Genomic DNA, 14,187 nt, shown 5'->3' on the forward strand with positions numbered 1-14,187 from the left:
GTGTTCAGCTATGATATACCAGCCATTATGGTGTGGGGCAGGCTTGATGGACCAGCTGGTCTTTTCCTGTCCATCAATTTGGTATGTTCATATATATCACCTTCAGTCTAGGTATCTACAAGAACCTTAGGAGTGGTCTAAAACAAGATTCATGGGACACTGGCACTAGTACTGGGACAGGAAGGAGCTGTACCGCTAGGAATAGGACCAGAGTCCTAACGGAAAGGATAATTAGGGTGGTGAACTAGCAAGATGGGAGGGGAGGGATCTGGTAACAATAATAAAAGTTTGAAGATAAAAGAAACAGGAAATGAGTATAAAGGTCAAACCAGAGTAAGCAATAAAGATAATATAAACGGTCAAGGAATAAATACAATTATAAAACAGAATTATAAAAGGACTGTTAAAAATAAAGTAAAAGGAACAGCTATTAAAGATGAATTAAACTGTCTGTACAGTAATATACACAGCGTCCAAAATACAACGGGGGAACTGGAGGCAATAATCCATAGCGTGGAACCAGATGTAGTAGGAATTACTGAATCATGGCTACATAAAGAACAGGACTGGCAACTAAATATTGCAGGTTATAATATAATCAGAAAGGACAGGGAAGGAAGAAGGTGGATGGAGTAGCTGTACTAATTAGAGATAACATAATGGCAGTAGAGAAAAGGGACATAACTAATAGAAGGATAGAAACAGAATCCATATGGATTGAAATAAAAGATAAGAAGGAATTGATCACGTTGATAGGGGTAACGACAGACCATCTAATAGTAGGAAGGAGGTGTAGGAAGAAATATGTAAGCAAATATGTGAAATGTGTAAAGGACATAGAATAATAATCATGGGAGATTTTAACTATCCCCAAATAAACTGGCAAGAAGAGGTAGGTAAAGGGATACAGTGAATGGAGTTTTTACAATGTGTGCAGGACTCCTTTCCTACCCAGTATGTAAAAAACTCAACAAGAGAGGAAGCACTGCTGGATCTAATAATGTAAGGAATCTTACAACACCAGGTTATAGTCCAACTGTTTTATTTGAAAATCACAAGCTTTCGGAGGCTTTCTCCTTCGTCAGGTGAGTGTCGAGACTCATTGAAAATTACTGCATATGTAGTCATAGAACAATGCCTGGTGATTACAGATAATCTTTCCAACTGCCTGTTATCAAGGCCATCAAATTAATTGAATAGTGTTCAGACAGAGAAACCTTAGATACCCCAGACAACTGAATATACAAACGGCCAGAACCAAAGAAAGAGAGGGAGAGAGAGAGAGAGAAACATCCGAAAGGAAGAGAAAGAGAGAGAATGACCAGTTGTATTAAAAACAGATAACTTTTTTTTCCCCTGGTGGGGTTACATGTAGCGCGACATGAACCCAAGATCCCGGTTGAGGCCGTCCTCATGGGTGTGGAACTTGGCTATCAATTTCTGCTCGACGATTTTGCGTTGTCTTGTGTCTCAAAGGCCGCCTTGGAGAACGCTTACCCGAAGATCGGTGGCTGAATGTCTTTGACTGCTGAAGTGTTCCCCGACTGGGAGGGAACCCTCCTGTCTGGCGATTGTTGTGCGGCGTCCGTTCATTCGTTGTCGCAGTGTCTGCATGGTCTCGCCAATGTACCATGCTCTGGGGCATCCTTTCCTGCAACGTATGAGGTAGACAACGTTGGCCGAGTCACAGGAGGATGAACCATGTACCTGGTGGGTGGTGTCCTCTCGTGTGATGGTGGTATCTGTGTCGATGATCTGGCATGTCTTGCAGAAGTTACCGTGGCAGGGTTGTGTGGTGTCCTGGACGCTGTTCTCCTGAAAGCTGGGTAATTTGCTGCGAACGATGGTCTGTTTGAGGTTGGGTGGCTGTTTAAAGGCGAGTAGTGGAGGCGTGGGGATGGCCTTAGTGAGGTGTTCGTCGTCATCGATGACATGTTGAAGGCTGCGGAGAACATGGCGCAGTTTCTCCGCTCCGGGGAAGTACTGGACGACGAAGAGTACTCTGTTGGTTGCGTCCCGTGTTTGTCTTCTGAGGAGGTCTATGCGATTTTTCGCTGTGGCCCGTCGGAACTGTCGATCGATGAGTCGAGCGTCATATCCCGTTCTTACGAGGGCGTCTTTCAGCGTCTGTAGGTGTCCATCGCGTTCCTCCTCGTCTGAGTAGATCCTGTGTATTCGTAGGGCCTGTCCATAGGGGATGGCCTTTTTGACGTGGTTAGGGTGGAAGCTGGAAAAGTGGAGCATCGTGAGGTTGTCCGTGGGCTTGCGATAGAGTGAGGTGCTGAGGTGCCCGTCTTTGATGGAGATTCGTGTGTCCAAGAAAGAAACCGATTCTGAGGAGTAGTCCATGGTGAGTTTGATGGTGGGATGGAACTTGTTGATGTTATTGTGTAGTCTCTTCAGTGATTCTTCGCCGTGGGTCCATAGGAAGAAAATGTCGTCGATGTATCTGGTGTATAGCGTTGGTTGGAGATCCTGTGCAGTGAAGAAGTCTTGCTCGAACTTGTGCATGAAAATGTTGGTGTATTGGGGTGCGAATTTGGTCCCCATGGCTGTTCCGTGTGTTTGGGTAAAGAACTTGTTGTCGAAGGTGAAGACATTGTGATCCAGGAAGAAGCGGATGAGCTGTAGGATGGCGTCTGGAGATTGTCTGTTGTTGGTGTTGAGTACTGAGGCTGTTGCAACGATGCTGTCATCGTGGGGGATACTGGTGTAGAGTGCCGAGACGTCCATCGTGGTGAGACGTGTTCCTGGTTCAACTGGTCTGTGGGTGCTGAGTTTTTGTAGGAAGTCTGTAGTGTCGCGACAGAAGCTGGGGGTTCCCTGTACGATGGGTTTCAAGATACCCTCGACGTATCCAGAGAGGTTCTCACACAGGGTTCCGTTGCCTGATACGATAGGACGTCCGGGTGTGTTGGCCTTGTGTATCTTTGGGAGGCAGTAGAAGTCTCCCACGCGGGGAGTATGTGGGATGAGAGCGTGTAGGATGCTTTGAAGGTCTGGATCGAAGGTCTTGATCAGTTTGTTGAGCTGGTGGGTGTGTTCTTTGATCGGATCTGCGGGTAACCGTCTGTAGTGTTCCTGGTTGTCCGGTTGTCGGTATGCTTCTTTGCAATAGTCCGTTCTGTTCTGTATGACGATGGCTCCTCCTTTGTCCGCTGGTTTGATGACGATGTTGCGGTTGGTCTTGAGAGCGTCGATGGCGTTGCGTTGTGCTCGGGTGACATTCTGGACTGTCTTCTGAGTGCGGCTGATGAATCTGGCATTGATGCATCTCCTGACAGCTTGAGCATACATGTCAAGCTGAGGGCAGCGACCCTCCGGAGGAGTCCAGTTTGACTTTTTCTTCTTCGGTTGCTGTACCGCGGATCACGGGAAATGAACCAGAACAGAAAGGAAAAGTAAGCATAGGGGAACATCTAGGCAAGAGTGATTACAACAAAATAAGGTTTACGATAAAGATTGAGAAGGACATAAGTAAAACAAAGGCCAAAGTAATAAATTGGGAAAAAGCTGATTTTCAGGGGATGAGAATGGAACTAGGGAAAATAAACTGGAAAAATTTACTGATAAACAAAGAAATAGAACAGCAGTGGGAAACGTTTAAAATGGTGATCAATAGAGTCCAGGAGAGATACATCCCACTAAAAAGCAAGAATGCCAGTAATGACACACCATGGACGAATAAAGAAATAAGGGCAAAATTTAAACTAAATAAAAAGACATATGCTGAGGACTTAGACAACAAAGGAGAGGATGACAAAAGGGAATGTGAAGAGGTTAGGAAAGAAGTTTTAAAAAAAACAATTCGAGCTTGCAGAGGCACTGTTACATATATATAAAAAATCATTAGAAACGGGAATAGCGCCAGAGGACAGGTGGATAGCTAATGTGATTCCAATATTTAAAAATGGAGGTAGAACCAGTCCAGGGAACTATAGACCAATTAGCATAACGTCAGTGGTAGGAAAGATAATGAAATCCTTACTCAAAGATGTAATGGAAAAATATCTAGAAACCGAAAATATAATAAAGAATAGTCAGGATGGATTTCAAAAGGGAAGGTCATGCTTGACCAACCTTATTGAATTCTTTGAGGAAGTAATAGAAAGGGTAGACAAGGGTAATGTAGTAGATGTAACATATTTGGAATTTCAAAAGGCCTTCGATGAGGTACCACATAGTCGACTCATGACTAAGGTCAGAGCATGTGGAGTCAGGGGACAAGTAGCAGAATGGATAGCAAGCTGGCTATAAAACAGGAAACAGAGAGTAGGGGTTAAAGGTAGTTACTCAGTCTGGCAAAAGGTGGGAAGTGATGTTCCACAAGGATCAGTGCTGGGACCACCGCTGTTCACCATTTACATAAACAATTTGGACTCGAGAATCGGAAATATAATTTCAAAATTTGCGGATGACACCAAATTGGGGGGTATAGTTAATTCTGAGGAGGACTGCGACAAACTACAGGACAACATTAATAAACTTGCAGAATGGGTGTGTAATTGGCAAATGAATTTCAGTATAGATAATGTAGAACCTTCACCACACGGACTGCAGCGGTTCAAGAAGGCAGCTCACCACGACCTTCTCGAGGGCAATTAGGGATGGGCAATAAATGCCGGCCTCGCCAGCGACGCTCACATCCCATGAACGAATAAAAAAAAATGTGAGGTAATGCATTTTGGTAGGAAGGATAAGGGGACCACATACTGCTTGGATAATAAGGGGGTGATTTTAAACCCCAAGAACGGGTGGAATGGGGGCAGGTGGCAATTGAAAATAGTTGTTTTTTGGGTCATGACCGCAACCCAGCTTTATTTCCGGGTTTAAGGTCGCCGCGTAAAAGTACAGGCTTCCCTCTGGGAATGCAAAGTCTGAAAACTTTGCGGTTGCAACCCAAAAAAACTATTTTCAACTCCCACCCGCCCCCAAACTACCCATTCTTGGGGTTTAAAATCACCCCTAAGCCATTAAAAAAGCAAACCAACCACTAGGGATCATTTCTTGAGGGATAGAATTGAAACCCAGAAAAGTTATGTTAAACTTGTATAGAACCTTGGTTAGACCACACTTGGAGTAGTGTGAACAGTTCTGGTCTCCATATTATAAAAAGGATGTAGAGGCACTGGAGACAGTGCAAGAAAGATTTACCAGAATGATGCCAGGTATAACCTTTCAGTTCTATCAGGAAAGATTGAGCAAGCTGCGGTTCTTTTCTCTAGAAAGAAGAAGACTGAGGCCTTTAAGATTCTGAAAGGGTTTGATAGGGTAGACGTGGAGAAGATGTTTCCACTTGTGGGGGAGATCAGAACTAGGGGCCATAAATATAAGATAGTCACTAATAAATCCTATATGGAATTCAGGAGAAACTTCTTTACCCAGAGAGTTGTTAGTAGTGATTAGCATAAGTGCATTTAAGGGGAAGCTAGATAAACGTATGAGGGAGAAAGGAATAAAAGGATATCCTGGGGTTAGATGAATTAGGGAGGGAGGAGGCTCGAGTGGAGGATAAACACAGGCATGGACCTGTTGTGCCGAAAAGCCTGTTTCTGTGCTGTACATTATATGTCATTAAAAATGAAATAAACAAACTAACTGGACTTAGAATTCCAGGGCCTCATTCGTGGGTTCAATTCCCACTCCAGGCCTTGAGCACATAATCTAGGCTGACAGTCTCGTGCAGTACTGAGGGAGTGCTGCACTGTCAGAGGTGCCGTCTTTCAAATGAGATGTTAAATCAAGCACCCATCTGCTCTCTCAGATGGAGGTATAAGAGAGCAGGAGAGTTCTCCCCATAATTCTGGCCAACATTTATCCCTCAATCAACTTCACTAAAACAGATTATCTGATCATTTATCTCACTGCTGTTTGTGACACCATTTAATACGTGAGCAAGCCTTTCGCCTTTTTCTTTGTGTGGGCCTCCCCTCAGTCTATTCACCATCTTAGCTATTTGCACAATCTTCTTGTTTTCTCCTATGATTTTCCCTACTTCCCTGAGAATCTTTTATATCGCCTGACCAGCAGTTTATAGGCCATTCATCACCTCGGCCCCGTTTTTCTCCAGTCTTACTAAATTGCGTGCTTATCTTTGGGTTACATCCTGAAAGTTAACGCCTTTTTCCTTCCAACAGCTGTGGAGGCTCAGCTTGGCTGATTGAAACATTCATCTCTGATCATTGGGGGCAGGAGCATCTTTAGATGATTTTCTTTTTGAAGTATCAATATATTGGTTTGTAAAGACCATATACAGTTAACCTACGGTTTCTTTACTGAATGATCTATGTTATATTCCGCCCTAGAATTTCCCTTGGAAAGAGTTAGGCCCCTGTTCACTAAATTCTGTACTATGTTTTTGATGAGGAAAATTGACTTTCTCATTATTGAAATCCTTCCAGTTCAATGGGCACTTTTTTGTTTCGTCAAACGGAAGGACGTTGCTCAGAGCAGAAACAGTTCATTGTACTATGTCCATACTAGTGTCGCCTTATGTATTAATGTCAGGAAGGATATATTGGCCTTGGAGGGGGTGCAGCACAGATTTACCAGAATGATACCGGGGCTAAGTGTTATGAGGACAGGTTGCATAGACTGGGCTTGGATTCCCTTGAGTATAGAAGATTAAGGGGTGATTTGATCGAGGTGTTTAAAATATTAAAATGATTCGATAGGATAGATATGGAGAAACTATTTTCTCTGATGGGGGAATCTGGAACAAGGGGATCTCATCTTAAAATTAGAGCTAGGCCATTTGGGAGGGAAATTAGGAAGTAGTTTTTCACACAAAGGAGAGTGGAAATCAGGAATTCTCTCCCCGCAAAAGGCTGCGGATGATGGGGGTGTATTGGAGCTTTCATGCTGAGATTTTTTTGTTAGTTAAGGGTATCAAGGGTTACAGAGCTAAGGTGGGTAGATGGAGTTGAGGTATAGCTCAGTTATGATCTGATTGAATGGCAGAGCAGGCTCGAGGGGCTGAATGGCCTATTCCTGTTCCGAAATGATATTGTATTTTCGTAATATCTGTAAAAACATTCTCTGGACATTTGGGGTAGTGTCTGAAGATAAACGGTTGGCCTAACAAAAACCTAGTGAAATGACATTTCTACTGCGAGCTTTTCTAAAAACCAGTCCAAACGTCCTTGCTGCACGTGATAATGAGCAGCCAGGTACGGCAAAGTGTAAATGAGTAGAGAAAATGGTTAACAAAGTAAATATGTACAAATACATTGAGTACTTTATTAACTGTTGAGTTTTGAAGGAAGTTTGTGGTCAATGTAAAAAAAAATCTGCTACTCAAGACCTCCGAATCTGTAATAATATGGACTGCACTTTCCAGCACTTTTTAATTCGAGGTTATGAAATTAACACAAATTTAAGTTTGCAATTCCGTTACTAATATTGGATGCATTCCTCAAAAAAAGCTGGTTTAAATTCTCTTTGATATCTTTAACTATCATTTACGGTTTGCCAGTTTTCTTTTTGATAGTCCGTTGCAGTTTTGAGCAGTTTTTCAGCGTATTTTACGATACAGGTAGAGCGAGTCCAGTAAACCCCCTGAGTGTTTGTGAACCGGGAGTGACACTACACTGGATCTACATTCCGTGCTGTGTCAAAGTGAAGCGAAGTGAGACTCCCACCTCCAGCGAGGCACATTTGCAACTGTCTAAATCGACTGAGATAGTTTAGCAAATTCGTGGGAAATCCAAATTAGGCATTGCGGTCTCCTTCACAGTGCAAATAAGGGCATTCTTTATCCTCAAAATATCTGGACACGGGGCCTCAGCCCCCACCCCCTCCTCCCCACCCCGGTAGTCTGAAGCCTGCTGGGAGACTGAGCTAAATCTGGCTCCACGGTATTATTGTGCTGCGTAAGAGAGCGACTGTGTCAGATATTCAGTGTTATGTTGAGAGGTCACGCAGGAAAAGCGCCTTTGTTGTTTTGATATTTCAAGGAGAATGGTAAGTTTGTAATTACTGTTAATATCCAGTTTGTGCTGATTGCTGCTCATTTACCTGTTCAATGTTAAATAAATTCATGTTGGTCTGAGCATCAGTTTGCTGGTATGTATGTAAACATCCACCTACCTGAAGACAGAGGGGCTCGAGGCAGCATGTGATATATTCCAGTAAACTGAAGTACAGTAGGGAAGGGTTCTTTGTTTGACGCCTGGGTTTATTACCTCTGGACCTGACTATTCTAATGCTCTCCTGGCCGGCCTCCCACCTTGCACCCTCCGTAAACTTGACCTTATCCAAAACTCTGCTGCCTGTATTCTAACTCGCGCCAAGTCCCGTTCACCCATCCCCCTGTGTTCGCTGACTGACATTGGCTCGCGGTCTGGCAATGCCTCGATTTTAAAATTATCATCCTTGTTTTCAAATTCCACCTTGGCCTCGCCCCTCCCTCTCTCTGTAACCTCCTCCAGCCCTACAACCGTCCGAGATCTCTGCGCTCCTCCAATTCTGGCCTTTTGTGCATCCCCGATTTTCAGCACTTCACCATTGGCGGCCGTGCCTTTAGCTGCCAGGGCCCTAAGCTCTTGAATTCCCTCCCTAAACCTCTCCGCCTCGCTACCTCTCTCTCCTCCATTAAGACCCTCCTTAAAACCTTCCTCTTTGAGCGAGCTTTTGGTCACCTGTCCTAACACCTCCTTATGTGGCTTGGTATCAAATTTTGTCTGATTATGCTCCTGCGAAGCTTTGGGACGTTTTACTATGTTAAAGGCACTGTGTAAATGCAAGCTGTTGATGTTGTACATTTACCTCGATACTGGGCAGATATAGGGATACGGGCTCTGCTTATGGGAGGGGCCATTCGATGCTAAACCCAGTGAGTAAATCAAGTGCAAAAGTAACGAAGTCAATCAGTTTAAACCAGCACATGCACGGTAGTTCCAGTAAATGTTTCTGGTGTTGTATGGTGGAATTTTACGCTTGCTTTTGGGAGTTTTGAGGATGCACTGCAGCAACTCGCCAAGGCTTCTTCGACAGCACCTCCCAAACCCGCGACCTCTACCACCTAGAAGGATGAGCAGCAGGCACATGGGAACAACACCACCTGCACGTTCCCCTCCAAGTCACACACCATCCTGACTTGAAAATATATCGCCGTTCCTTCATCGTCGCTGGATCAAAATCCTGGAACTCCCTTCCTATCAGCACTGTGGGAGAACCGTCACCACACGGACTGCAGCGGTTCAAGAAGGCAGCTCACCACCACCTTCTCAAGGGCAATTAGGGATGGGCAATAAATGCTGGCCTCGCCAGCGACGCCCACATCACATGAACGAATAAAAAAAAAGTTGAAGGTGCTGGTGTCTTAGACTGTCTGTTCAATAATCACTGCAAGAGCAGTGCAATACAATTTTATCATTAGACTATTGGAGGTTAGGCCTCTGGTATTTGGATTTACTTGAATAGTTATAGCTTCTATTGGCTTGTTATTTCCCGCATCTGCATATTTGCGTGATTTCATGCCTTGGACTTACAGTAAATCCCGTCTCACTTACCTCGCGGTTAGACTGTGATCAGGTGATGTAATCAGACTCAGCAAGCAGAATCCACACGGATGGATTCACAGAGTTGAGCTTGATTACACGTTCTAAGGCCATTCCAGATCCGAATTTAAATTCTCTTTTTTTTTAAGCAGATGTCCATTAGATTACAGCAAGTGGCTGAACTAGTGACACAATGAATCTAACCCCTGTGATGGGACTGACGCTTACAATTCTGGTGAATTGTATTAGGAACGTAGGAATCGCTAGACCAAAAAAGACCAAGGTCCATCTAGTTCACCTTCTATCACTCTGGTAGTCACATGATACAACGATAATGGAGTTGTTGACTAATCATAGCAATCATTCTCCATCAATTAATCTACAACAGACCCAGACATGAGGCGAGGAAACCCCCAGTTGTGGAGAGCTTTGGTCCAAAGTCACCTGTTCCCCCCAAGCATGTTACACTTACCATATGCCATGTCTCAAATTACTCATATACTGTATCCAGAATGTTATTTTCTGAAAGTAATCTATCTAATTTGCATTTGAATGAATCAACACTTTCTGCTGCCACCATCTTCCTAGGGAGCCTGGTCCATTGATTGACCGCTTGATCACTGAAATTCAATGGTGGTGATTTGTGGTTTTCATGGAAATATTGGCCCCATCGTAGAGTACCATTGATGAAGCAGTGCTGCAAATCCCATAATACCCTGTAGTGATAATGAACTTTGATTGATTCAGGCTTTGTGCCCCTAATTATAAACTGGCAGAATGTAACCCTTAAAACACCAGTAAGTATCTTGTAATAAAATGGAATTTGTCTTGGTAACCAGTGGCGAGATTGCAAATCAGGGCCCAGTTGATTTTTGAGTAGACCCAAACTTTGTGTGTTAGTCTAAACAAAACTCTTATGATTCAATCATTCGAATCAGTTTTGTTCTGAGGAAACATATTTTATTGAGGCATTGTTTACGCTTTGGTTGTTTATCTTCTTCCTATAATTGAATGACTGGTCAATCAGCTGGCCCCACTCTGCAGTGGAGACCTCTGGGAGTTAAACGTGGGACTATAATGGTGTTCATTGATAAATTACTGCACAGCTGCGTGCTTTGGAAATTGCTGTGAATGCAGTAATGTATCAATGGACACCATTGTACTTTTCACAGGGCAGTTCTCAATTGAACAGTTACTTCACTATTCACACAAAGCAACCAAAATGACTGAATTTTCATGGAAATTTTGAAATTAGACAGTCACAGAAATATTAGTGGTTGCCCACAGGAAGTCAATGGAAGTGTCACTGTTACTTGTTTCTGTATTGCAGGCTTTCTCTCTGCGGTTCTGATTGTTTCTTTTTTTTATTCGTTTATGGGATGTGGGCGTCGCTGGCAAGGCCAGCATTTATTGCCCATCCCTAATTGCCTTTGAGAAGGTGGTGGTGAGCCGCCGCCTTGAACCGCTGCAGTCCGTGTGGTGAAGGTTCTCCCACAGTGCTGTTAGGAAGGGAGTTCCAGGATTTTGACCCAGCGACGATGAAGGAACGGCAATATATTTCCAAGTCGGGATGGTCATAGAGTCATAGAGTTATACAGCACGGATAGAGGCCCTTCGGTCCATCGTGTCCGCGCCGGCCATCAAGCCCTGTCTAATCTAATCCCATATTCCAGCATTTGGTCCGTAGCCTTGTATGCTATGGCATTTCAAGTGCTCATCCAAATGCTTCTTGAATGTTGTGAGGGTTCCTGCCTCCACAACCCTTTCAGGCAGTGAGTTCCAGACTCCAACCACCCTCTGAGAGAAAAAGTTCTTTCTCAAATCCCCTCTAAACCTCCCGCCTTTTACCTTGAATCTATGCCCCCTTGTTATAGAACCCTCAACGAAGGGAAAAAGCTCCTTAGTATCCATCCTATCTGTGCCCCTCATAATTTTGTACACCTCAATCATGTTCCCCCTCAGCCTCCTCTGCTCCAAGGAAAACAAACCCAATCTTCCCAGTCTCTCATCATAGCTGAAGCGCTCCAGCCCTGGTAACATCCTGGTGAATCTCCTCTGCACCCTCTCCAAAGCGATCACATCCTTCCTGTAGTGTGGCGACCAGAACTGCACACAGTACTCCAGCTGTGGCCTAACCAGTGTTTTATACAGCTCCATCATAACCTCCTTGCTCTTATATTCTATGCCTCGGCTAATAAAGGCAAGTATCCCATATGCCTTCTTTACCACCTTATCTACCTGTTCCGCCGCCTTCGGGGATCTGTGAACTTGCACACCAAGATCCCTCTGACCCTCTGTCTTGCCTAGGGTCCTCCCATTCATTGTGTATTCCCTTGCCTTGTTAGTCCCTCCAAAGTGCATCACCTCGCACTTTTCCGGGTTAAATTCCATTTGCCACTGTTCCGCCCATCTGACCAACCCATCCATATCGTCCTGCAGACTGAGGCTATCCTCCTCGCTATTTACCACCCTACCAATTTTTGTATCATCAGCGAACTTACTGATCATACCTTTTACATTCATATCCAAGTCGTTAATGTAGACCACAAACAGCAAGGGACCCAGCACCGATCCCTGTGGTACCCCACTGGCCACAGGCTTCCAGTGGGGATTTGAGAAAGAACTTTTTCACCCAGAGGGATGGTGTGTGACTTGGAGGGGAACGTGCAGGTGGTGTTGTTGCCATGTGCCTGCTGCTTTTGTCCTTCTATTGTAAACAATTTTACAACACCAAGTTATAGTCCAGCAATTTTATTTTAAATTCACAAGCTTTCGGAGGCTTCCTCCTTCGTCAGGTGAACGATGTGAAAATGAAAACCTCGAAATGAAATCGCATTTGTCCTTCTAGGTGGTAGAGGTCACGGGTTTGGGAGGTGCTGTCGAAGAAGCCTTGGCAAGTTACTGCAGTGCATCCTGTGGATGGTACACACTGCAGCCACGGTGCACCGGTGGTGAAGGGAGTGAATGTTTAGGGTGGTGGATGGGGTGCCAATCAAGTGGGCTGCTTTGTCCTGGATGGTGTCGAGCTTCTTGAGTGTTGTTGTAACTGCACTCATCCAGGCAAGTGGAGAGTATTCCATCACACTCCTGACTTGTGCCTTGTAGATGGTGGAAAGACTTTGGGGAGTCAGGAGATGAGTCACTCGCTGCAGAGTACCCAGCCTCTGACCTGCTCTTGTAGCCACAGTATTTATGTGGCTGATCCAGTTAAGTTTCCGGTCAGTGGTGACCCCCAGGATGTTGATGGTGGGGGATTCGGTGATGGTAATACCGTTGAATGTCAAGGGGAGGTGGTTAGACTCTCTCTTGTTGGAGATGGTCATTGCCTGGCACTTGTCTGGCGCGAATGTTACTTGCCACTTATGAGCCCAAGCCTGGATGTTGTCCAGATCTTGCTGCATGCAGGCACGGACTGCTTCATGGGGTTGCGAATGGAACTGAACTGAACACTGTGCAATCGTCAGCGAACACCCACATTTCTGACCTTATGATGGAGGGAAGGTCATTGATGAAGCAGCTGAAGATGGTTGGGCCTAGAACACTGCCTTGAGGAACTCCTGCAGCAATGTCCTGGGGCTGAGATGATTGGCCTCCTTTGTGCTAGGTATGATTCCAGCCACTGGAGAGTTTTCCCCCTGATTCCCATTGACTTCAATTTTACTAGGGCTCCTTGGTGCCACACTCGGTCAAATGCTGCCTTGATGTCAAGGGCAGTCACTCTCACCTCACCTCTGGAATTCAGCTCTTTTGTCCATGTTTGAACCAAGGCTGTAATGAGGTCCGGAGCCGAGTGGTCCTGGCGGAACCCAAACTGAGCATCGGTGAGCAGGTTATTGGTGAATAAGTGCTGCTTGATAGCACTGTCGACGACACCTTCCATCACTTTGCTGATGATTGAGAGTAGACTGATGGGGCGGTAATTGGCCGGATTGGATTTGTCCTGCTTTTTGTGGACAGGACATTCCTGGGCAACTTTCCACATTGTCGGGTAGATGCCAGTGTTGTAGCTGTACTGGAACAGCTTGGCTCGAGGCGCAGCTAGTTCTGGAGCACAAGACTTCAGTACTACAGCCAGGATGTTGTCGGGGCTCTCTCACTTCTGTTTCCTTCGCTCTTTCTGTTCTCTATTTCTCTGCTCTTAGGTGTCAGCCGTGGCTCATTGGTAGCACTCTTGCCTCTGAGTCAGAAGGTTGTGGGTTCAAATCCCACTCCAGAGACATAATCCAGGCTGACACTCCAGTGTAATACTGAGGGAGTGCTGTACTGTCGGAGGTGCCATCTTTCAGATGAGACGTTAAACCAAGGCCCCGTCTGCCCTCTCAGGTGGATGTAAAAGATCCCATGGCACTATTGGAAGAGGAGCAGTGGAGTTTCCCTGGTGTCCTGGCCAACATTTATCTCAACCAACATCACTAAAAACAGATTATCTTGCCATTATTTCACTGCTGTTTGTGGGATCTTGCTGTGCTCAAATTGGCTGCTGCGATTTCTACATTACAACAGTGACTACACTTCAAAAGTACTTCATTGGCTGTAAAGCACTTTGGGACATCTTGAGGTTGTGAGAGGCGCTATCGCGTTGCCAGCTCTTTCTTTTCATTCGGTCTCATTCTCTTATTTTGTACCATTCCTTCTATCTTCATTTTCCTTTTTCAAGCAGCTATTTAATTTTTTTAAAGGAATTTAT

The 14,187-nt window shown here is 44.9% G+C and overlaps 2 protein-coding genes across 2 annotated transcripts in view; one reads left to right on the plus strand and one right to left on the minus strand.

Moving 5' to 3' along the window:
• Nucleotides 1–14,187, plus strand: part of LOC137335626 (SH3 domain-binding protein 5-like) — a 68,191-nt gene that overhangs the window by 24,222 nt on the left and 29,782 nt on the right. The gene's annotated exons all lie outside the window — the stretch shown is intronic.
• Nucleotides 841–9,700, minus strand: LOC137333028 (uncharacterized). Its single transcript, XM_067997112.1, has 2 exons — nt 9,513–9,700; nt 841–3,357 (listed from the first exon to the last, which is right to left on the minus strand). The coding sequence occupies exon 2, from the start codon at nt 3,295–3,297 to the stop codon at nt 1,471–1,473; it is 1,827 nt and encodes a 608-aa protein (XP_067853213.1). The 5' UTR covers nt 3,298–3,357; nt 9,513–9,700; the 3' UTR covers nt 841–1,470.

This window comes from Heptranchias perlo, chromosome 2 (genome assembly GCF_035084215.1).
Source record: "Heptranchias perlo isolate sHepPer1 chromosome 2, sHepPer1.hap1, whole genome shotgun sequence".
Lineage (NCBI taxonomy): Eukaryota > Metazoa > Chordata > Chondrichthyes > Hexanchiformes > Hexanchidae > Heptranchias > Heptranchias perlo.

What these genes read in the sequence shown, in the direction of transcription:
- LOC137333028 (XM_067997112.1), bottom strand. Translation starts at nt 3,297, where the DNA reads ATGTATGCTCAAGCTGTCAGGAGATGCATCAATGCCAGATTCATCAGC.